This window comes from Pholis gunnellus, assembly GCF_910591455.1.
Source record: "Pholis gunnellus genome assembly, chromosome: 22".
Classification (NCBI taxonomy): domain Eukaryota; kingdom Metazoa; phylum Chordata; class Actinopteri; order Perciformes; family Pholidae; genus Pholis; species Pholis gunnellus.
Genome location: NC_136549.1, coordinates 15,570,655 through 15,594,669, shown reverse-complemented (window position 1 = coordinate 15,594,669; position 24,015 = coordinate 15,570,655). Strand labels below are relative to the sequence as shown.

The window sequence follows — 24,015 nt, the reverse complement described above, 5'->3', positions numbered from 1 at the left end:
GGAGTCAAAGGAGAGATCTTCAAATGTCCAAAAGATATAATAAGAGACTCACTTATTTCTCATTTTTATATAAAATATTTATTTTAAAATCTAACAGTCAAATATGGTATTAATACAACACAACCACACCGCTTTTAGTTTTTCATACAGTTTGAAATTACAGTTTCTAAGTGTAATTTAAAAATCCTCAAATCTTCTGTTTCTCTTTCAAACAATATGAACTATTCAAAGACTAGAAGGTGAAAATGCTAAATAACATTTAAAGTGTCTCTATTGAAGTTTAATTCCAGTACGAGAGAAAGTTGACTCAGTGTTTCGTCTGCAGACGTCCAGTGCAAAGATGAACTTCATTAACTTTTCTAATTTCTACCATTTAGGTTTATAACTTAAGGTATTAGCTCAACATTTCTGTGACACTTTTTAGTTTGAGCAGATGGAAGTTTGTTCAGAGATGATCACGGTTCTTTCACTTCACCTCTCAGGTCATCATCCGGGTTTTTATCCACACATCATCCACCCGTCGCTCCAGAAGTCGACGCTTAAAACCTTAAAAAAAGTCAAATCCAGAAGCAGCGCAAACTGTCCTCGTAGCTGCTCGATCAGAAGCTTCATATGAACCAATGAGCCGCGTCCTCAGCTGTCCCATCCCTCCAGGACGGGCAGGAACGGCAGGTCGGTGCTGCCCAGGTACGTCCTCCCCCGGTGCTGGAAGACGTCGCTGACGGCCCACGTCAGCCGGCCTTCGGGGTCGTGCAGCGTTCCCACAATGTCGCCGTCCGAGCCCAGCTCCAGGACCAGAGCGTAGCGCGGCAGCAGGAGGTCGTACCAGCTCAGAGGGATCACCTGCAAACACCAACGCCTTCGGTTTAATATTAAAAAGGTGACGTACATCTAAAGAAAGTCAATCAGCAACTATTTTGATAATCAATTTATCGTTTCAGTAAATATTTGATGGTTCCAGCTTCTCAAATGTGTGAATTTACTGCTTTTCTTCGTCACGTGACAGTAAATAAAGTACATGAAGTAAATTAGATATATTTGGATATTATATTGTTGGTTAGACAAAAGAAATGCTTTCAGAAGATTGTGTTGTTTTTATATTTTATAGACTAAAAAATCATATTTTTGTACTTTTAATACTTAAATTCTATCTTGCTGATATTACTTTTGTTCTTTTCAGAATCACTTGTATTTGTAATGGAGTATTTCTACATTGTAGTATTAGTGATTAAAGATCTGAATACTTCTTCCACATCACTGAACACTGTTGTGTTAATTAGTAGTCCGGTCACATCTTTGAATAAAAGTTTGAATAAAAACAAGGTTTTTCATTATATTTGAGCTGAATAGTCAGTTTGACCTCAGCTGGCATTTCCCAGAGTTCACTGGGAGTTCAGACCTGTTACTTCCAAGTGTGTGTGTGTGTGTGTGTGTGTGTGTATAAAGGGGTCCTGCCCCTGTCCTGTCACATTTCACACCATCTAGTCTCTGCAGCCGTGAACAAAACCTGTTGTTGCCTCCTGACTGACGGACGAGATCATTGTGAATCACACAGCGCTCCAAATGCATCATGGGAAAGTAGATTTGGTTATAACCGCTCTTCCACGACTGCACAGCCTTTAAAACGAAGTTCAGGATGAGAAACGTTCTCTAAGAGTTCTATCTCTGTTTGCCATCTGAACTCTGATTTGCAATAATCTAATTTTCTTTAAGTTAATTTTTACTACTCTGGGTTGCACTCAACGACCCGAAAAGACAAAGATCCGATTCTGTGCTTGACTGAAGTCATGTGGTTTTAAAGAAAGTCGACTTTAAGTGGCTAAAGACACGACTTCAGGATGTGTGTGTGTGTCTTGTTCAGCAGTTCCACTTCAGAGCAGAACGATGGATCTTCTAGAAGCTTCCTGCAGTCCATCGCTGGCTGACTCCAGACTCACCTCTAATGTTTTCAGAAACATATTAAAGGTTTGTTAACCCGACCGCCATGTTGAAATCAGTGGAGCAAAAATAAGAACAAGCTCCGCCCCCGGCTGCTGCACAGAGCGCCGTTCGTCTGTTTATTCAAAGTTGATCAATATCAACGCGTTGCATGTTCAGATTCAAACTCGTGAACAAAACACCTGCTGAGTGTGAAGTAGTTTGGATGAACGGCTCTTTAGATTAGCGACACACACACACACACACACACACACACACACACACACACACACACACACACACACACACACACACACACACACACACACACATACACTCACTCTCACACACACACACACCTGTATCATATCAGACGTATATATTAGCTATAAATTATGTAACAATGAACCACACTGGCCTTGCTCAGGAGGCGTTTGACGGGCGGGTACGGGGCGATCAGGTCCAGGAAAGGGGGCGTGACCTTCCGGAACCGCGTCGTCGTTATGCCGACCAGGAATGTTCCGTGGTCGCTACGGCGGACGTTGTCGGGGTAACCGATCATGTTGTCCAGGACGACCTCTTTGGTGCCGGCCTTCGGTCCCTTCAGCCAAAATCTGAGAGAGGACAGAGAGTCAGCTGAGGAATGTGTGTGTGTGTGTGTGTGTGTGAGAGAGAGAGTGAGTGTGTAGGTGTGTAGATATGTGTGTGTGTGTGTGTGTGCATGTGTACCTCAGCATGCGTCCGATGCTCGTCTCTGCCAGCAACAGGAAGTGTTCGTCTGGAGACAGGGCGATGCCGTTGGGCATGTAGAGAGAATCCAGCAGCACCTTCACACTTCCTGTCTCTGGATCGAAGGAGAGAAGACGGCCAAGGCTGTTCAGCTCGATCACCTGGAACATCAAACCGTTCAGCTTAGATCACATTTAGCTCATTTAACCTCTTGAACCCTAGGCTAAAAATAGGCCTAGGGTTCAAGAGGTTAAGTACATCCTAACTTGTCATAGTTCTGAGAAGTTGAAGTGCATTTCAATTTCCTGCTGCATAAAATCTGTGCACTAAAGTTAACCTTAGTTCACGTTAGCTTAGCTTAGCCTACTTTTAAATAGCTTCACCTTAAAGGTGCAGTGTGTAGGATTCAGTGGCCTCTAGTGGTGAGGTCGTAGATTGCAACCAACTGAAACTTCTCCCGTGTGCCGAGCGCGTCGGAGAACTACGGCGGCCGAAGCGGCAACGAGAAAAAGCAAATGTCCCTCTCTGGAGCGAGTGTTTGGTTTGTCCGCTCTGGGCTTCTGTAGAAACACGGCGGTGCGACATCGTGGACTCGCTCCCTACGTAGACATTTAATGGTTATTCGTGTGGGGTTTCGGGTCAAAGGGACGCAGGTTCTGTCTTGATAAATGGAACCAGATTTCTTCTTCTACATAACAGTTGTAATAATAATCAGATCGTCTCTCCTCAGCAGCACTCAGCCGTTTGCTGAACTGAATGAACTCCGATTAGTATTCTTATTAGTATTCTCTTCTTCTGGCAAACCGGCCGGATGGACGGGCAAAAGAGGACAAGTGTCCTCGTGGGGTCATTTGGAGGGCTGCGGTTGCTGAGCAGCGCTGAAAAAAACCCCTGAATGGATGCTGCTTTCTGTTCATCTCACCTCCAGCTTGACGTGTCTGCGTCCCCATCGGCTGGACGAGTCGGTGAAATAAATGAGCCCAGTTTGGGAGGAAATCTCCAGCCCGTTCAGGAAGGCGAAGGGAACGCCGTCAGCTCCTGAGGAACAAAGAAACAAAGTGATGTATTTGCCACATTACAGTTATTTAGCATGCACGCCATCACACTATACCTTGTGAATTAGAAAGGAGCAGAGTCTTTTCTCCAGTTTTGGGGTCGACGCTGTGCAGCCCAAAGTACGAGTCGGCGACTATCAGCTGACCGCGGCGATCCAGACGAACACCGTGAGGACGACCGCACACGGGCTCGTAGTCCGTGCTGCTGCCTGAAAACACACACACGTGTGTGAACACGTACACTTCTCAATACGTTGCCTGAAAAATTGTTTTGTGGGATACAAGAAAAGAGCGTTCTTCATCTATTAGCAAAACTTAACTGCTTTGTTTACAAATCTCATTTAAAGTCTGACCATCCCCCAAAATACTGACTACAAAAAAAAAACACACAGAAGAAGAAACAGAGGTTTTTAAAATAAAACACAGACCACATTCTGGTAGATCCTGTCCCATCTGTGTGATGAGGGTGAGGCTGTCATCAGGACCGATCCTCCACAGCTTCCCGTCCACCGTCCCTGTGAACACGTTACCTGAAACACAACACGATGGTTCAGGGGTCCAATCCCATTGACGAGCTAATCTAGAAAGTTTAAAAGAAAACGCTCACCCTCCTCATCCGCAGTGAAGGATTCTGGTCCGCGTAGTTTCCCGGTGAACAGCCTGCGGCCGTTCTGCAGCCGGGTGTTGACAGCCAGCGGCCCCTCGAGGGCCGGAGGGGGCCCCTTCAGTCTGGAGGAACGGATTTGGATTTAACTGATAGCGACAACTGCAGTGAAACGACGCAGCGGTAATGGGGTTAATATAAGAGCGGAGTGAGTGTGTGTGTGTGTGGGTGTGTGTGTGTGTGTGTGTTCTTACACATGTGGTTTGGGGTCTATAGGAGAAGGCAGCAGATAAACGCCAACAACCACAGCGAGCAGAGCCGCTAATAACGATCTCTTACCCAACCTGACAGAGAGCAGAAATAAAGAACTGTTATTTATATATTACACTTTAGACAAAAATAAAATAAAAACTACATTTAAGATAATTTAAACTCAAATTAAAAGTCCTTTTAAAGCCTACATTTTGTAGAATAAAGCAAACATGACACTGACCCTTAGTTTCTTAATTCATGCATATTAACACTTTTATATTTTAATATAAAAATAGGGAATCAAAGCTGCAAAATTAAAGGATTCTACTGTGTGTGTGTGCAGTTCACAGTCTGCCGTTAATAAGTCAACAGTGTTGTGTCACACATGGTGAGGTGAACTTTGACATGAAGAAGATGCTTCACACAGGATCTATAAGATGTAACGCTGCATGCTGGTTACACTAAGGTGAAGGGTCTGAATCAAACTACACATCAATGTTCATCAAGTAAATAAGATTGTAGCGTTTATTCAGAGATTGGTTCTTTGTTCCTCCTATTTGGACCGGGAGTGAAGAACACGAGACATTCTTCTCAGGAAATAACAGAAATCCCAAAACGCACTGATTGAGCAACTTCTGCACCAGTTTGCATGAACACAGTGTCCTAATGCAGATGCGCCATTAATACAACTATTTTGTTTTTAGATGTGAGCTGGCACCTTGCAGAAAGCAAGTAAAATGTGCAAGTTTTATTACTTCTTGTAAATTTGCATTTCACAATACATTCACAAATGCTGAGGCAGGAATCTGTTTTGGTCTAATAAACCCACAGCTGCGTGTTCTGTTGTGAGAGTGACACCTGAACCGGTGGGTTAGTTGTTTAAATAAATAATAATAATCAGCAGTCTAAGTGTCAAACTTACATAGTTGAGTTTTGCCGTCTGCTGTCTGTTCTTCCTGCTGCAGCACACGGCTGAATGAGCGAGAGTCAGAGAACACTGAAGTACACCTGAGTATACACGGGAGCATCCGGTGTAGGCCTTCAGAATAAAAGCGACGAGGCACACGTTTCCGGTCCATACTTTATCATACTTTACTGACCTTTACGTCCAGAGTACTCGGTTTTAAATGTTAGCGCTATAAAACACTGTAGGAAACTCACTTTCATGGATATTTTTACTTTAGTGGTGCATATTCATATTATCGGGGCTTTAAGGGAAGTTTTGTTTTGTCAGATTATTTTATGTTCTCAAAAATTGGTACGTTCATTTCCCTCATAACCTCTTCTGGAAATGTGAAAGGATGAGCAAAACATAGACGAGACAGTGTGAGCTTTTATTTTGAAGGCAGCGTTGGCAGGCTCCCTCGTGTAGCTTTACACGAGACAGTTTAGTGTTCGTGCGTGAGACGGGGGGGGGGTCTGGAGGTTATGTGAGTCAGGTTCAAACAGAAGTCAAGAGGAGGTCTGTCAAAATACTATCACTAGACTTTTTATCCACGTTTACGGTCTTTATGCTACAAAACCTGATTTATTTTGAAATACCGGCATTTGTACAGTTTGTCTGTGGATTAAATGTGAATTCAGTAAAAGTCTTGCTTGATTTAGGAAATACAGGCCTGTGACTAACGATTATTTCTATTATCCATTAATCTGATGATTGTTTTTTAGTGTGGAAAAAATGTCTATCTTCATTGAAGTTCATGTCTTCAAATATGTTGGTTTTTTTTGTTTGCAACCCAAAGATATTCAATTTAAAATGATATAAAATAAATAAAAGTAGCAAATTCTCTTATTAGACGCCAAAATAAACCAGGGTTTTTTGCATGAGTATCATCAAAATGAAATTAAAAGACAAATCTTTAAACTCTTGTATTAAAATAATCCCATTTACAATATCTTAAATCAACGACTACAACAAGAAGACAATAAAAAACATCCATGAAGCACTCGTTTTGTTTTGATTCCACCTTTAATAGATGCCGCCCGCCTCGTGTGACGGAAAGGCCACATTTGGTAACGATTCAGAGAGAAAACCACAAGACACCACCAACAATAAAGACCCGCCTCCAGCTGACTGTTGACAACTGAAACACGTGATGAAACTTTAAAAAGGCACCGCTGAGGTCCGAGCTCTCAGACCCGAGCTTTTCATAGATCCTGCACTAAAATATGGCTTCTATTGACTTTAATCTACGGCAGACAGATTGGTGAATTAATAAAAGAGGATTCATGATCATAAATCACAGACGATCAATTCGGATTTTGTAGCTCAGGTCTGAAATTTAAACCTTTTTTTTGTGTAAAACTTTGTGTTTCTGAGCTCAGACGCTCGAAGAACTCATGTGAATATAAACCTGATCTCTTCTCTGTATAGTTAACAATAATCTGCATAATTGGAACAAGAAATGGTGTCTTAAATGGCAGAAGAGCTAAACACAGATCTTTGGCATTTAACGTTACAGTTTCTGGATATTCAAACACAGATCGCACAAAACAGAAGATCTTAAGAGCCCGAAAGCTGCTCGTAGAATCGAAGCTGATACGTCCGTTAACTAAGGAGCCGCAGAGAAAAACAGTCTCACCACAAAGGTCCCTTTAGTGACCGTTCTGGAGCTTTTTGTCCTTAAAAGTGACCAGATGAAGATCATGTGATGTGGTCAAAAGCTCCAGATGTAACTCCTGCAATTTAGTGGCTGCAGAGGTTTTTAAAAAATATAAATTTGCAAATAATTATATAATTCCAGCTGTCCTTTTCGACCACATAATGCTCGTAGATATGATTTTAAATATGTAAGGGTGCATGAAAATAGCTTTGTTTAAGGATAATCTTTGGGACGTAATCAGACATAAGTAAAAATAAATATTATCTATTTAACACATTTTATAGATATTGTAGGATGTGATGTTAGACAAATATTTTCAAGAAATCGTGTCACAAAGTGCACTGAAAGCTCTGGAAAAAAATTAAGTAAGTATACCTTGAGGATTTACTATAATAAAACCAGGAAATACTCGCATTTGATTGGCTAAAATCAGAGAATTTCTGCCAGAAAAATGTCCAGAAAAAGCTCTTAATGAATCCTCAGAGACAACAACAACATATTAAAACCGCTTGTTTTGTGCGAACAACAGAAACAAACTCAACTATAATCAGTTTATCAAAGAAAAGCAGCAAATCCTCACATTTGCTTAAAAAATGATCAAAATGCAGAATATTTGTCAGTTGATTGATTAATTGATTTATCCCCGCTATAGATGTTTCAGCTCTAGACAAAACTTAAATGTATAAAATAAAGGAAAACAAAACACTGAAACCGTTTTCTATTCCAGAGCTTTCAGCCACATTCCCTGGCCTTCATCAGCCATTAGACTTTGCTCCGATGGTTTAGTTGTTGTCACATGAACGGAGTAAGTCTGGGACACAAAATATCAGCATCATATGATTTAACATGACAATTTGAAAACAAACTTCAATATTGTGATTGAACCTCTGAATACAAACCAGGTACATCGACTCTTCATTCATCAGCACCGCTGGCACAAAAGCTTTTCATTACAGATAAAATGATCAACCAGCCGGATTCATATCACCAGCAGATCCGACCGCATTTGAAATCAGCTGTTTTTTAATCATTTTCACTCCAAAAAATGTTTCCAAACGCCGTCCGACCCCCATTGTTATCTATGGTAACGCGTGCTTTAAAGTAGCCCAGTAGTTTGTACAGTAAGCATGTATTTACACAAAGGAACGGGAACACATGCGAGATTCACAGTCTACAGCTAAACTCAAATCATACGGAAGCTCGTTGAGACAAAATAAAATGAGCTTAAAATAACTTCCATTTGTTAAAAAAAATAAAAACATCATTATGAGTGGAGCTTAACGAGATCTTTCAAAATAAGATAATCGAGTATTAGATGTTAAGATAAAGTACAGAGTGTGATGCCGGCAGGAGATCAACAAAAAAAAATGAATTAAGAAAACCCGTCTTCCCTGAATTCGAAGTTAAAGTGCCCAAAAATTAATTGATACGACTCGTCTGGTGTTGTTTTAACAGCTGACGTTGTTTATCAGATACACAAACAACAACATGGCTTTAAGGTTAATTAACTGTTTCCATGCAGACTTCGTATCATTTTAAATTATATTATAAGGAAGCAAAAAAAAAGGACAAAATAGTTTTGAGCTTTACAAGCGACTGAATACATAATTTATGTGAATTGTTTGAAATATTCAGTAGTTTAAATCAGATTTTGTTCATTGTTGGCAGCGCAAATGTTTACGTTTCATTCAGTGGTATTCAGGGATGCTCCAATTATTTATTATTGCACTTCCATAAAGTTTAAATTCTTGAGGGGGACAGATTTAAAAAGCATGTGCTGACTTTTAGTCTGTAGTACAGGTCAAGCTCCAAAAAAACCACTCGGTCCTACATTTCCCATAATGCAACTCTTCCATTAGACCCTCTCCGCCACCTAAATGTGACCTCCAGAGTTACAGAATTAAACAATAATATATTTACAAGTATTTCTCCTCACGATGAGTAAAACTGAAGTAATTTATAAATCTGGTGAAGTTCATCTTTAAATGTCACAATTAGACATTCGGCTGCTTGTAAGATTCAAATCCTTTTGACCATTTCTTTATTTGCTTCCACAGCGTTAACCCAGTGTCTGAAAGTAAGAAGAAACGAGGGTTAAAACCCTTTAAATAAAACTATAAACTATGTTTTCCCTCCAGTGGGATAAAGGCCTCTAATATATGTTTTGCTCCAGGCAACACCACAAAAATATCTTTGGTTATAAGAAAAAAATAAAAACGTTTTGACACAGAAATGAGAGAATAGTTGCAGTGTTTGTCCACTAGGCGGCGGTGTTGTACTTCTTTCATTCATCTTTTTAAAATAAGTTTTGATCAATTTTAAAAATCTGATTTGTAGTTTGTCAAAGTGATTGTCTTTGTTTTATCTTGTTTGTCTGTAGTTTCCTCAAATATCTGGATTTCTGCTCATTCACAAAGCACAAAAACAGACTCTTCTACAAAACTATATTGAAAACAAGCCTCTTTGGTCTCTAAGCCACAAACGATAAGTTGCATTTACTAAAGACAACATTGCATATATAGTTAAGGCAGCAATTTACTTTAAAAACCTTTACTGCACAAAAACACCTCAACTTTTGTACCTTCTTCTGCACTTGCGGCTGCATAACTTTCATTTATTTGACGTCTTTCTATCCTTTACTTTAAACTACCATCCTTTCCTTCCTTCCTTCTTTAATATTTCCATCTTTTATCCACCGTGAAAAAGCTGAAACCTGGGTAGACAAGGAGGTCAAGGCTGCACGTTTTAACTTGAGATAAGAGCACAAAAACACAGGCGTTACTTAAAATGAATGTCTGCAGGCAGACAGGCAGACGGACAATGCAGCCATTTTCCCTCCCTTGTTCTCTGCAGCTATCAGCGCTTACAGACCTCCTGTTCCATCAGCTGTGGATTACAGGAGCTTTCGTCAACGCAAAAACCTCAGAAGCAGTTAATCGCGGCGACTTGTGGCTTGAATCCCGTCATTGTCCTCAAGGTGACGGCCACACCGCGGTCCTTCCACGTCTTCGTCCTTCCTCCTTCCACTTAATGTCTCTCTTCTACTTCCTCTACGCTGCTCGGTCAACTTCCAGAAACCAGTCAAATCTCACGCCTCCCTCCTCCGACCACACGGTGTCAAAAGGTCAGGAGTCGGTTCATCCTCGCTCGTCTTCACAAACTATCTTTAACAACCACAAACCAAACTTCTTCCTGTGCTCACAAGCCTCTACTTTCACTCTTAGTCTTTCAGTAGAAACCTTTTCTTTTTGATGTTTTCAGTCACATTAAACTCTTTATATTTCTCTGTACCTTCGTCAACCACATTCAGTTTCAGGACAACTTTTATGGAGTCTGTAGTGTGCCAATAATAATAATAACAACAATATATATAATTAAAGATAGCGATGTCATCTTTGTATCGTCTTTGACATCGTCTGTTCTGTTATTTAAATGTTTATTTGCCATCTTTATGTTCTATTCAAAGCAAAAAAAACCCACATAATTAACCACTAAAACTCGAGGCTCCACACCTGCATGCAGGCTACTTGTTCCTTGAATCGAGACTTCTTTACTTCCAGTGTATTCGCTCAATGTCTTGGTTTATGTAGCCGCAGCGTGAGATGCTTTTAGCTCGATGCTAATGTTGTGTATTTACCTCTAGTAGCAGTCTGGATGAACTATTCTCCGTCTCTGTGTCAACAACCACATTGGTGCCTCTGCCTCTGCACAAAAAACTGAAATAAGACTTTTTCTTTTTTTTGTTGCCGTTTCAACAAAAACAAAACAATAAAAAGCTTCACCCATATAAATTAAGAAAAAAAAAATATGTACAGACCTTTAAAAACAAAAATTAAATAAACCTCTAACTCAACATATGGCCTTGAGTCTTTCACAAGTTTAAAAGGATAAAAAGAGGAATTAGATAAATGATGTGACAGCAGGACAGAGTGAGAGAAGAAGAAGAAGAAGAAGAAGAGAGGGGTGCAGAGAGGATGAGTTTGGCACGATGAAGTGAATCTTTGGTGAGAGCAGGCAGCACTTTGAAGTCTTTAATCCAGGCTGAATCAAACTCCAGCGTCCAGATTTAGTCCGTCAGTTTATCTCCTTTATATCATCCCTTTCTTCCAGGCGCTGGATCCTCTCTTCTCACTCTGCAGTCACATCCTTCTCTCCGGCAAAATTTACACTATTTTTGTCCTCTGAGGAGGTAAAAAAAAAAAAGAGAATCACCTCCTCCGTCCCTGTAGGGGGCAGTGTTCCTGTCTCATGGAGGTTAATCCTCTAAGAGGGTCCTCTGACCTCCCTCAGCGCCTCCTCCAGTCTATGGCGATACGCATCGTAGCGCCTCTGCATCGCCTCCCGCTGCTCGTCCTCCTCCTTGTCGAGGATCCGCAGGAAGTTACGCAGCTCGGGGATGGAGAACGCGTCCCACTGAAACGAGGAGCAAAGAAACCTTATCGATAACATTTTAGTTTGTTTTCTCTTGTGGATGCTGCGGGATTGTTTAGTAGGAGTAGGTCTTTATAATATGTATCATGCTGTTGTTGTTGTGTCACTGATATATAAGAAGGCAATGAGACGAAGAGGAGGTTTATTTTAATAAAGATGAACAGAGGATTCTTGCAGAAATGAGCTTCCATAAAAAGGAGTAGAGGAGAAGAAAAGGAAGGAAGAGGAGGAGAGAAAGCGAATAACAGGAAGAAATATTTAACTGTGAACGCATTAAAGAAGACACAGAGACTCTGCCGAGGAAGATGGAGGTGAAAGAGTTACCATGACTTCTCCAATCTGCTGTTCTCTCAGGACGAAGCTCAGCGTGTCGCCGTCGGGTCCCGCCACCAGACGAAGAAACAACGGCTGCTCGCCATCCGCCAGCTTACACACATACACTGCAGGATGCACACACACACACACAGAGATTAATTTAGGCAGTATGTGCAGTCCTTTAAACCACATGCATGCAGGCACCACTGCGGTCGCTGCAGTTGCATTTGGAATGTGTGTGTGTGTGTGTGTGTGTGTGTGTGTGGGTGTGTGTACATGGCAGAAGATGAAAGGATGGGTGCGGCACATTAACGGCCACAGTAATTTAGAAAAAACGAAAGAGATCCATGATGTTGAACTGAAGTGGCGTCACAGCAAACAGACCAACAACACTGGGCTAAGGCCGATACCGATACTGATAATTGGAAAAATGTAAATTAGATCAAATACATTTGATTAAATCAGTTAAATGAGAGAGTTGTGATAAAGATATGAACGTATGACAATGTCGATGTATCAAAGTATCTTTGAAAAAACATCAAATAAAAGTGACAAACAGAATAGTTTTTTATAATATTTTAGGAATCACAATACTACATTTCATAAATAATGAAAGTAAGTTAAGAAGATTGACAGCACTCTCTCATATCTAGCTAAAGCTAGAAGCCTGTTTAGCTTAGCTTAGCATAAACACTGGAAACGGGGGGGAACAGCTAGCCTGGCTTTGACCAATGTTCCGGCACATAACTCTCCGTTTCGTTTTTGTTCGGATTTAATAAACAAGATATGTTGTCTTAATTACTGAGCTTTAGCGTTGCTGGTAGGAAGATTATTTTACATTTGGACAGAGCCGTGCTAGCTGGTTCCCACCATTTCCAGTCTTTATGCTAAGCTAAGCTAAACCAGCTGCTGACTGTAGCTTCATATTTACCAAACAGACAATAGAGTGGCATCAGTCGTCTCATCTAACTCACACAAAGAAGAGTATTTTCAGATAAGAAGATTGATACCGCACTGTTGAATACTAAGCTACACCATGCAGCCGCTTAGCTTAGCTTAGCATAAACACTGAAAACAGGGGGAACAGCTAGCCAACTCAACTGCTTATATTAAATAAAAGCTTCACCCCACTATTGTCTGGGAGGTTTATATATGAAGCTCAGTCTGCACACATCTGTCGTCAGACGTCAGTCTAGACGTCTTTTATTAGCCGAGTCTCACTCTGCGTCTCCAGTAACGAGCTAAACAACAGACCAGGAGGCAAAATGTTTCACAGACTTCAAATAACAAATTAAAAAAAACTATTTAATAACTTTACATGGTCTTGTTTTATAGGATGAGACCCATAAACTCTATATTTTCCCTTTCTTTGAGACGCTAAAGATAATATTTGAAATCAAGCAACAGCTGCTGATTCACAAAGAGTGTGTGTGTGTGTTTATATATACATGTGAGGTATCCCTGGTGGGCTGTTGATAGTGGGGAGAGCCCCACAGCATCCAGCAACATTAGGGCGAGGCATTCAGACACACACACACACACACACACACACACAGACACACAACACTATGTCAGTGCCGAAGCATCTGATACCAAGCTTGCTTGGCATGAGTGGCATGAAACACACTGTCTCCAGCCCTGTCGCTTTCACAGTCTCACACACACACACTCCCACACACATTCTCTCTCTCTCTCTCTCACACACACACAGACACACACAGACACACACACACAGACACACACACACACAGACACACAGTAGGCTCCAGTCTTACCCTGCTCCTCCCTGCGATAGCGTTTGAACAAGGCGTATTTGGCCGGGTTGTCTGCGACTGTGAACTTGTTCAGCAAGGCGACGATCACCTAAACACACACACACACACACACACACACACACACAAGAAATTAGTAAAATATCAAAACTTTTTTTATAATGTATTTCTTTATCTTTCATGATCTGATGGGTAATATTACTCTGAGATCAAACAATTAATAAAAGCTTCTTCATGACCGATGGTCATTAAAACGCTACTTTCTGCCGTGTGTGTTGTTTGAAAGGGACTAAACACCTTTCACCTTAGTTATCTTAAATTATTTTATTTCTAATTAACAGACACCTGGCAGCCAATCAGAAACTAAATATTCTGAGTCTGATGAACTCAATCAGTTTAAGTTAATCAACATGTCAGAAAACTGAAAAAACTGAATGAAAATGTAATAAAACTTCAACATCAGCCGGCGTCTGAAATCAACCCGTCTGTCATCAGACCCTAATTAGGTTGTGCTGACTGTGTGTGTGTGTGTGTGTGTGTGTGTGTGTGTGTGTGTGTGTGTGTGTGTGTGTGTGTGTGTGTGTGTGTGTGTGTGTGTGTGTGTGTGTGTGTGAGAGCCACCTGTTTGACGGTATTATTGGAGCTGATGTGGAGGGTGTTGGTGACTCCTCTGGGCAGATAGAAGGCCTCCTCCACCCGGCCTCCACCGGCTCCTCTCTGACCCCCCCGCACCGTCACCGGCCTCCTCAGATCCATCTGGACCTGGATGAAGCCAGTATACACACCAGTAGGATTCTGAGAGAGAGAGAGAGAGATAATTTAATTTATTTACTTGCCAAGGAGTTTCTTTATAAATAGTTTACTCTTTTTGTTTAATATACTGATAAACGGTGAGATGTTCCGGTTATAAACTCCTCAGCTCCGTACGTTGAAGTTTTAAAACGACTCACACGTGACAAAGAAAAGCAGCACATCTTCTGCAAACGTAGGACGTTTTACTTTCGTAAAATCACAGTTAAAAACACACCGTACGTGTTACACGGTCTCTCCCAGAGGAGACCAGTTCACCCAGTTCACCCAGTGCGTCCTGCAGGACAGATGGCCCCAGACAGAGGGAGAGCATCTTAATCTCATTACTCCATGTTGAGCCTGGAGGACTCTGTGTGTGTGTGTGTGTGTGTGTGTGTGTGTGTGTGTGTGTGTGTGTGTGTGTGTGTGTGTGTGTGTGTGTGTGTGTGTGTGTGTCATGAGCCGACAAACGAGATCAGGAGGAAAAAAACAAAAAACACACACAAGCTGAAACTAGATAAGGTGACAAAGAGAAACTTCACAGATGAAGTGACAAGAAGAAGGATAGAATGACAAAGAAAGGTAAAGACTGAATGTCTGAGAGCTTCACGTAGAGATATTATCAACTCCAACAGGTGTTGAGGAACTGGTTTCAGGCTTATAACTTAAACCAGTCTTAGTTTAGTCCTGATCCTCTATCAGACCTCCATCAGTAAAGAGACCATCAGAGAGAAGATGGTCTGTTTCTATAGAGTTATTCTTAAAGCTCGTCATCGGAGACACCGGGTCAGATTCTGGTGAAACCAGATGAAATCATGCAGGTTCACCAGAACCTCCTTCAGCTCAGACTCCAGCAGAGACCGGTCCACCGTGGACAGACCCAGATCCTCCAGCAGAGACCTGGTCCACCGTGGACTGACCCAGATCTGGAGCTCTGGAGGGTGGAGGAGAGCTCAGCTCTGCTTCACCTATGATCCAGAGACTTATAGTGCGTCATGGTTGTGAATACAATCTCAGACACCTTTCACGCTGCCAAAGGAAACAGTGTGGGGGAGAACAATAGCAGGAATAACATCACGCCACTCTGATGCGAGCGCTGAGGAATGCTGGGAGGTGGAGGACGACGGCAGCGTGGATGTTGAAACATCAGCCCGCCGTTATTAAAAAGCCTGCAGGACTCTGCATGTTCGCTCATCACGGCGGTTATTTATATTCATCTTTTTTAAATGTACACGCAAAAGAACAGACACAAGAAACAAGAAACAAGCCAAATACATACAACTCACTGACTCAGCCAGTGTGTGTGTGTGTGTGTGTGTGTGTGTGTGTGTGTGTGTGTGTGTGTGTGTGTGTGTGTGTGTGTGTGTGTGTGTGTGTGTGTGTGTGTGTGTGTGTGCGCTCCACTCACCAGTGTCATTTTGAGGTGGTCTTTAGTCAGCATGTTGTACTGCTCGATCCTCTGCCTGATTTCCTCCCTGCTGAACTCGGTCCGCAGCTCTCGCTCCTTCTCCACATCCTGACAAGAGAGAGAAAACGTGACACGATAAGTCACAAGTCGACCGAGATCACTGAAACATCACAGTCTCTGTTCAGACAAACGGCGGCGCGACACGAGGACGAGTGCACAACTAGAGTTCTTCCTCACCAATTTGTACAGATTGTAAAGTTCATGTACAACAATTAAGAGTGAAGAAGGGAGTCCTGTTCCTCTTCTCCACAAATAAAACAAACACACTAAAGCTGGTTTCAGCAGAGGTGTGTTCATGAGTTTCTTGGAAATAAGTCATTCGGCATGAAAAAATTACCAAAACTACAGATTAATCGACTAATGCACAAAGAAAGTGAGGCCCTATGAAAATATATGTCTAAAGAAACATGAAATATAGGAATATATATCAGAAAATATATAATAAAATACTGTGGTAGCCAGGTTAATTTTCACGAACTAAAAAGTGTTCGGACTGTCACTGCTGGAGGGTCGGCGCCTGACCAAAACACAATCTGGGTCTCATGCCGAGCGACTGACTTCTAAATTTAGACAAAACATGCAAACCTGCTGCAGGAAACTCAACAATGCAAGTCGGCTGCACAAGAGGCTTCACTGTAATCACGATGGACGAACATCTGTACATCACGGAGACAAACATCTGCACGCGAGCTTTAACACCCAGAAATAAAGAGGCAGGATATTATGAGTCACGCCACGCACACGGCCCGACTCTCCCGTTTTATTATTTTACAACACAAAGCTGCAACTGCACACAACACGTGCAGGGCTATAATTTAGGTCACATGACAAAGTCAAATATGTTCCATAAGCGGTCGTAAAGAGTCCGTCCACTGACCTCAGAGCCAATTAAAGTGTTTTCAGGTAGTCGCTGCATGCAGATGCTTTCAGGAACAAGAAGTGACACATGCTGAACTATGAAGTCCCCACCCAGACGCTCCGTTACTGTTATTGTTGTATCCCGACAGAGATTACAGTCTTATAATCTCTCGCTAAAAGCAGACACGTCACAAAAAGACACCTATTAAGTAAATGAATAAGAAGGAAAACACTGCTACAGAAACGATTAAACATGCTGTACATCCAATAATCATTATTGGCATTATTGGCAAATACTGATTATTGAAATGTTTCACTATTTCCAGTTTATAGACACAAAAATGAAACCGTTAATTGAGCTTAATAATCACAAAAATAGCTTTTTTTATTTTCTAAATTAACTAGAAAAGGTTAAATACTGGCGCCACGTTTCAGCCTCTCCAATGAGACGATCTGAGGATGTTTCTTTATCTGATCATTAAAAATTAAAGAAGCATCAATAGATTAACTGATAATGAAAAAGAAAGCATCTGCTGCAGCATTAATCCACATTTACAGCATTCGTCTTCATCCGTTTACTAATGAGCTCGTCTTTGTGTCAACAAAACAAGACGTAAACAAACAAGGTGAAGGTCAAAGGTTAGCTCTTAAAGGTTTGTGAGACGCAAAACGAACTATTCTAGATGAATAAAACCAGATGAACGTCTGTCCTGATGTCTTTTATCTTGTGTGCGTACAGTGTGAGAGTCTTCAGACTTTAATTCTCCAGAGCAGTGTGTGTGCTTACATGGGCATAGTGCAGCCCTCCTCTACGTCTATTAAAAACCACACACACACACACATACACAAACACACATAGTGCACGATCCAGGGAGGCTTTGAAGGCACATCAACCCTTATATGGAAAACACACACTGCTCAAGAGAAAGACAAGGTGCCAATGCAACATGTGCAAACACACACACACACACACACACACACACTGAGTGTTTAACGTTGTAACACCAGTCTGTGTTTGAGCTAAAGGGACTTACATATACTCACAACATTAAACAAGTCCGTCATCACGTGTTGAGATAAGATTAAAAGGGAGTTTGATGATCCCTCTACAGCAGGTGAACAGGACAGATATGCTTATAATGCAACGTCAAAACTGGATGTTTATTGTAGATTACAAGTGAAAAGCCTTCTTTTCTATCAGAGTCTATTGGAAGATTAATATTCGGGTCATTAGGTTGCATTCAGCATCTATTCATATCCTGATATTGAGACGTTGGGACAGTTTTTGTGTCTTTTTGTCTTCATAAGTGCGAAAACAATTGACAGAAAAAGAAATTATCAGTAATTCATTGTGGAAAAATGGCAAACGTTCGCTGGTTCCGGCCTCTTAAATACCATTTGCTTCCTTTCTCAGTTTAAAATATTGATAAACTGAATATCTTCAGGTTTTGGGCAGTTGTTTGGGTAAAATAAGCAATTTAAAAGACTTTATATTGGGCTCTGGGAAACTGTGATGGACATTTTTCATTAATAAAAGAAAAACAGTTAAATCAGCCCCAGATGTGATGAATGGTTATCGTAGAATTCATTCAATAGATAAAGGAGGGAATAAAACACAACTACAGACATTGATTAAAAATCTCCTTCATCTAAATCCTATATTGGTGCGTAAAGCCCGTCTGTCTGCATGTGTCAACCAACCTGAGAGACACAGACACTGACTCATCAGGATTAATAAAAGGAGGACACACAGGCACAGCGGACCTCAACAATTCCACGCAAAGACACAAATAACAACACGACAACACGAACCTGAGGACATCAGAGTCCTTTATTTCTAAAAACCTGTTGTTTAACGGTGTATCGTGACGGTAAGTTTGACCTTTTCCCCCCATTCAGTGTTCCCTTTAAGCACCTGCCGGGTCAGATGAGTCAAAGCTTATTATTACCAGGAAGTGACAGGTAAGGAGATTATCTGTCATCTTACCTTCTACAGAAAGACGGAGACAGACAGAGGGGGGGAGTTGCCCCCTTGAGGGAAATACTACTCGATTTAGTTTGTAGAATTGGTTTTAGTCTGCTAGCAAACAACAGAAAAATGCCTAAAAACATCAGCAAGAAAAACGTTATAACTGTGGTTAAAACTGTCAAAATGTCAGTTTTTATTTAATTTACTTTGAATGTGGATCAATAAGAAAGCTATGCAGTTTTAAGTTTGCGAGAGCCTTAGCTAACATTAGCTTGCTAACAGCTAACTTCATTATTTTAGTTGTCAAATGTTGGGGTTCGTGACAGAAAAGACGCCCCAAATTCAGCTTCCATCACCCCCCCGATCATGCTCTGAGGTCCATCATCATTGAACTTGACAACTTTCAGTCAACAACATGGCAACATCTACACCTTTTACCATCAATGCATGCATTTAGGCTTTGGAGATAGGAACAAATTAACATTGTTGCACAATCAGGATACAAAGAGCAACATTTTTTACCGACGCTGAAGCATCAGGGCGGGAAAGACGCAGATTATTTTCAATCGATTCATTGCTTTGTCTATAAAATATCAAACAAAGTGATATATTTAAATGTTTTGTTTTGTGTCACCAACCGACCACAACCCAAAAGATATTCATGCCGATCACAAGGCTCCAGAATGAAGAAACAACTGTTTGACCGTCATGTGACAGTGACACTAAAACTGAATCCCATGATTGATAACAACAGGCTTAATGGCTGGAATCACTGCTACTCTTAAACCGAGCAAAACATTGACTGAAGACTGTATTCTAATACAGACATAGCGATATGTCACTCCAACACTGGTGGGTGTGAATACCAGTGGGTCCAGCTCAGAGGAACCGGGAGGGTCAAAGTGACCAAATCCAAACAAACCAGAGAAGCAGAGCACAGCGGAGCTTCAACACGATGAGGTCATGGTCCTATTTAAGAGCACAGCGAATCCTCCCACTGAAGCCGGAGGATGAACACCGGACGGAGGGGAAGAAGGAAAGAACAAAGACAGTAGCTGGGTTTCAATAACGAAGACTAAAGAAGTAGATTTGCACCAGAAAACAGATACTTATCTCACTTATATCCATCCATCTTTACTTGACTAACGCTGAAGCTGAGGTCTGTATCTTACGCTGCCTGCTTTCAACTTTTAATCACCTTTTAGAGAACAAAATTCTGAACGTCAGAGAGCAACATCATCTGCATAGAGTCGAATCCCAGAAGATTTAACTCAGAATCAGGACGCATGAAGACAGAACCACTAAAACTATAACCTAATTAAAATGTAGCCATTCATTCGTATTTTTCCTCAATTTAGTTTAATTTACAATACATGTATTGCACAATACTTCTTTTCATCTGTTGTCCCTGGGCGAGTAGATAACAACTTAAACCGCAACCTCACTCGTTAAATGTTTCCCTCAAAGCTTAAACACATGCTTCATAAAATGCATTCCTTTTCCTGATGTTAGCAGGAGGCCTTCTGTATTTCAGGCGAGGCTCAGTAATGAAGCTTAATGTTGACCTAAATCTTATAACCAATGGAAATTACAAATGGTGACAGCAAGACAGACTTTGTAAAACTGAATTTGTAGTTAATTTCTGGGAGATGGAGAGACACAGAGAGGAGGATGAACTTGATTCAGGGATTTAGCCAACGTTTGGAGGTAAAAACTACAACAAAAGATAATAATCAAGCCTTTAGCTGGAACAGATATCCAAATATATATATAATGTCTCTTGAGATGTTGTACATCATAAGGTGCTAATATCAATGAATAAAGGCTCATATTACTGGTCTCATTGCAGGTTCTGATGGTGGACAAATCGTGCTTTTAGAGGTGAAGTTTGACATTTTGAAAGCTGATTAGGAAGATATATAAAAGGCACTTATTTTAAATCAACATAACATATTATCACCCAGCTTTAGAATAGGAAAGGACTCCTAAAAATACAGTCCTAAGTATAAAAACTGACTGCGCTAAACATCTGATTCAATATTTAAGGAATAATTAAGTTTCATGTCTCCGTCCTGCACTTGTTGCCTGAAACATTGGATTAAAAAGCAGAAGCGACTCTTCTTTGGTACCAGATACCAGGAAACAGTGGAAAAAAAGAGGAAGAGAAAGGGGACAGTAAAAAGGGACGAGACAGAAGAAGAAGAGGACAGATACAGAGATAAAGCTTTATCTGTATCTGTATCTTTGCCAGAGCCTCCATGTTCCCCGACTGTGGTTTCACAAATAAACCAGGTAGTTAAAAGCTTAGTCTGAGTCAGTGTGTGAGAAATAACTTTTTATCACACACTCACACACACACACACACACACACACACACACACACACACCTGCAGCATTCCTGCCTTTGTTAAACACAGTCACACTCGTCTGCATCCACTATCTTTAAATAGATGACATCACCATGTAGGTGTGTGTGTGTGTGTGTGTGCAGTCAAAACACGCCGAGCTCAGCTAAATAGACCCTGAAGCAGTGGACTGTGTGTTTCTGTGTCATGAGTAGACTAAACACAGCGGTTCTTCTGTGCTGACTGACTCTAACCTGTATTTTAAAAAAGGACAAGAAAGACGTTTCTGTGTTAACTAAAGTTCCTCGAGGCCGTGTATGTTTGAAATGACCAAAGGTCATTTTCAAATTTAGCAAAACATTAACAAGGAAGTTTATGCTGGTTATATCATACTGGCCCTCTGCCAGTCTGATCTGTACTATTCTGACTAAATCTTTGGAAACACAGTCAAGTTATTTCCTGATACTTTCCTTAAAGAATCTAATATGGTACTAATTACTACACATTACTGTTATTTCACTGTATTTAGTTAGCTGTGACTTTTTATTTCTCTCAAACAGTTACTTTTTCACGATTATTTTCCCAGTTCGGTCGATAAAATAATCAGAAAATATTGAAATATAAAAACAAAGCCAAAGGTGACATCATCAAAGGTCTTAGTTTGTCTGCTCAACAGCCCAAAACCCCAAATTGTTTCAGCAAAAACTCACTTTTGGAGAAGCTAGAAAATAGTTGCCGATTAATTTTCTGTCAATTTTATTATTGGAAACTATATTTCTGGTTAAATTGAACTGTAAACTTCTCCTCAAACGTTTAATAAAATCTCTGGTGTCATTGTTAATTCATATGGGATCAAATTTATTGATTCTTTCCACCCTTTAGCTCATTTTTGGTCTCCTCTAAATTCATCTTATGTCCATTTTTCTGCCCTCCTCACCCCGTCCCTCCCTCTCCATGTTACTTCCTGTTGCGTCCGGGGGGGAGGGGGGGGGGAAGTTGAGATCGACCACACCTTTCCTTCCGGAATTCCTGCACTAATGGATACGCACGCATACAACGCCACATAGATGGTGGAAGTGCTCACACCTTTCCTCTGCAGCGGACGATCCTCCGCTAATGGACGGAGACAAACTCCTCTTCCTAAGTGGACATTCCCGAGTTAATGGACGCTCGTACAGCAGACAGAGTGCAGCCTTGTTAAAGCCTTTTATAGATCCCTCCATCTGTGTTATGCAGAGCCAACCACTATATAAACTATTCAGTAACCACCGCCGTCTCTTTTCTATAAGAGAACTTTTCATTTACAGCCGGGCGACTTCCAGGAGTTCAAGGCTGAGAGAGACTTGGAGCCGTCTCTGTCTCTCAATATAAAACAGCTTTTGATAACTTCTGATCAACACGTCTCGCTTGTGAGAATCAATTCAGCGTTAAGGCTTCCCATCAATATATCAGCAGGGCCAATATCAGCCCATGAAAATATTGGTATAATTGGTGAAATTGGCAGATATGAGCATTTTATGGTATTTCATGTACAAAAAACTAGCTTTTTTATGCAGAATAACCCATTTCAGAATAATATCATGTCATTGATTTAGCCTATAATTTATGATGCATTAATATGTACATTACTTTCGTGTTGCAGCTGTTTAGGGTGGGCTGATCTTGTCTATATACTGCTGTGTAGCTTGTGAATTTCCCCAAAAGATCAATGAAATCCCATCTTTATCAATAATAATAATTCATAAATAATCTGTTGATTATATTTTGTTTTATCAATCTGTCTGAAAGTAAAAAGTACAATATCTCCCTCTGAATTGTAGATCAGAAGCATAAAGTAGCAGATTATAGAAGTGAAGTACAGGTACGTCATAATTGTACTTAAGTACAGTACATGAGAAACAGTTTATTTTTCTTCAGAAGAGAAAACGATGCTTTTGTCTCTGCAGACAGAGAAGTGAAACCTGTAGACTAAACCATCTGGACCGCAGAGAGACGAGAAGCTCGACACACTGATGTGAACCGAAGTGGACCGCTGACATCACCCTGAACTGTCGGCATGTTTCCACCGAGGTTCAGTAAGTACAACACGGAAACATGGACGGCAAGAGTGTAGGACACAAAGTTATGGTTGAACTCTGTGAGAGGAGTCCACAAGGAGACCACGAGGAGACCACGAGGAGGCTGTTTGGAGGGCTGGGTGGTCCTCCATCAAGACCTTCACCGACAGCAACAAAGAGGAGGTAAAGAGAAGAAAGATGAGAAGTAGAAGACACAAGCGAATACAAAGGAGGGAGGTCAGAGGAGGGTTAGAAGAAAGAGGAAGAGAAGGATGAGAAAAGAACAATAAGAAAAGACTGATTACCAGTAAAGAATGAGGACGTGTGAAGAAGGGAGAAGAAGAAACAAACGAGAGCAGGAAATACACTTCTTTCCCACAACTAAGTGAATAGTTGTAATTATATTCTAACATGTTTAATAAGTGTCCTTAGCTGCCACTCAGCTACTAGTCATGCAGTTCATTTGTTTGCTTTGGAGATAAATATAACATTAAACATGTCCAAGCACACACTGGAGCCGCTGTCTCAAATGTTCTCATTACACTGAAAAATGGCTTTCATTAAAAAGACACCGCTTAAAAACAGCTCCCACACACACACACACAAACACACAAACACACACACACACACACACACACACGCACACGCACACGCACACGCACACGCACACCATGTTGGACTATCAGTCGTTCCTGAAGTCAAATGATTACAACACACACACACACACACACACACACACACACACACACACACACACACACACACACACACACACACACACACACAGTAAGAGGTCGGAATGAAAGAGTCTTTCCACACATTTGTTAGCACAAGAAGCATTGAGCAACAGG

At 41.0% G+C, this 24,015-nt stretch overlaps 2 protein-coding genes across 2 annotated transcripts in view; both read right to left on the bottom strand.

The window, feature by feature from the left end:
- Window positions 1-75: 75 nt before the first annotated feature.
- On the bottom strand, window positions 76-5,508 carry LOC306713790 (adipocyte plasma membrane-associated protein). The gene is made up of 9 exons (XM_079183619.1): window positions 5,480-5,508; window positions 4,560-4,649; window positions 4,309-4,430; window positions 4,130-4,231; window positions 3,758-3,910; window positions 3,569-3,684; window positions 2,647-2,807; window positions 2,336-2,531; window positions 76-843 (listed from the first exon to the last, which is right to left on the bottom strand). Coding segments are annotated over exons 1-9 (1,152 nt in total). The 5' UTR covers window positions 5,482-5,508; the 3' UTR covers window positions 76-633.
- A 1,005-nt stretch (window positions 5,509-6,513) lies between these two features.
- Window positions 6,514-24,015, bottom strand: part of rassf3 (Ras association domain family member 3) — a gene marked incomplete at its 5' end in the record, with an annotated part of 51,970 nt that continues 34,468 nt past the window's right edge. Inside the window, 5 exons of the mRNA XM_079183618.1 lie at window positions 6,514-11,573; window positions 11,916-12,031; window positions 13,682-13,769; window positions 14,300-14,473; window positions 15,876-15,983. Of these exons, the coding sequence (XP_079039744.1) occupies window positions 11,424-11,573; window positions 11,916-12,031; window positions 13,682-13,769; window positions 14,300-14,473; window positions 15,876-15,983 (636 nt within the window). The 3' untranslated portion in view covers window positions 6,514-11,423. The remainder of the gene's footprint in view (window positions 11,574-11,915; window positions 12,032-13,681; window positions 13,770-14,299; window positions 14,474-15,875; window positions 15,984-24,015) is intronic.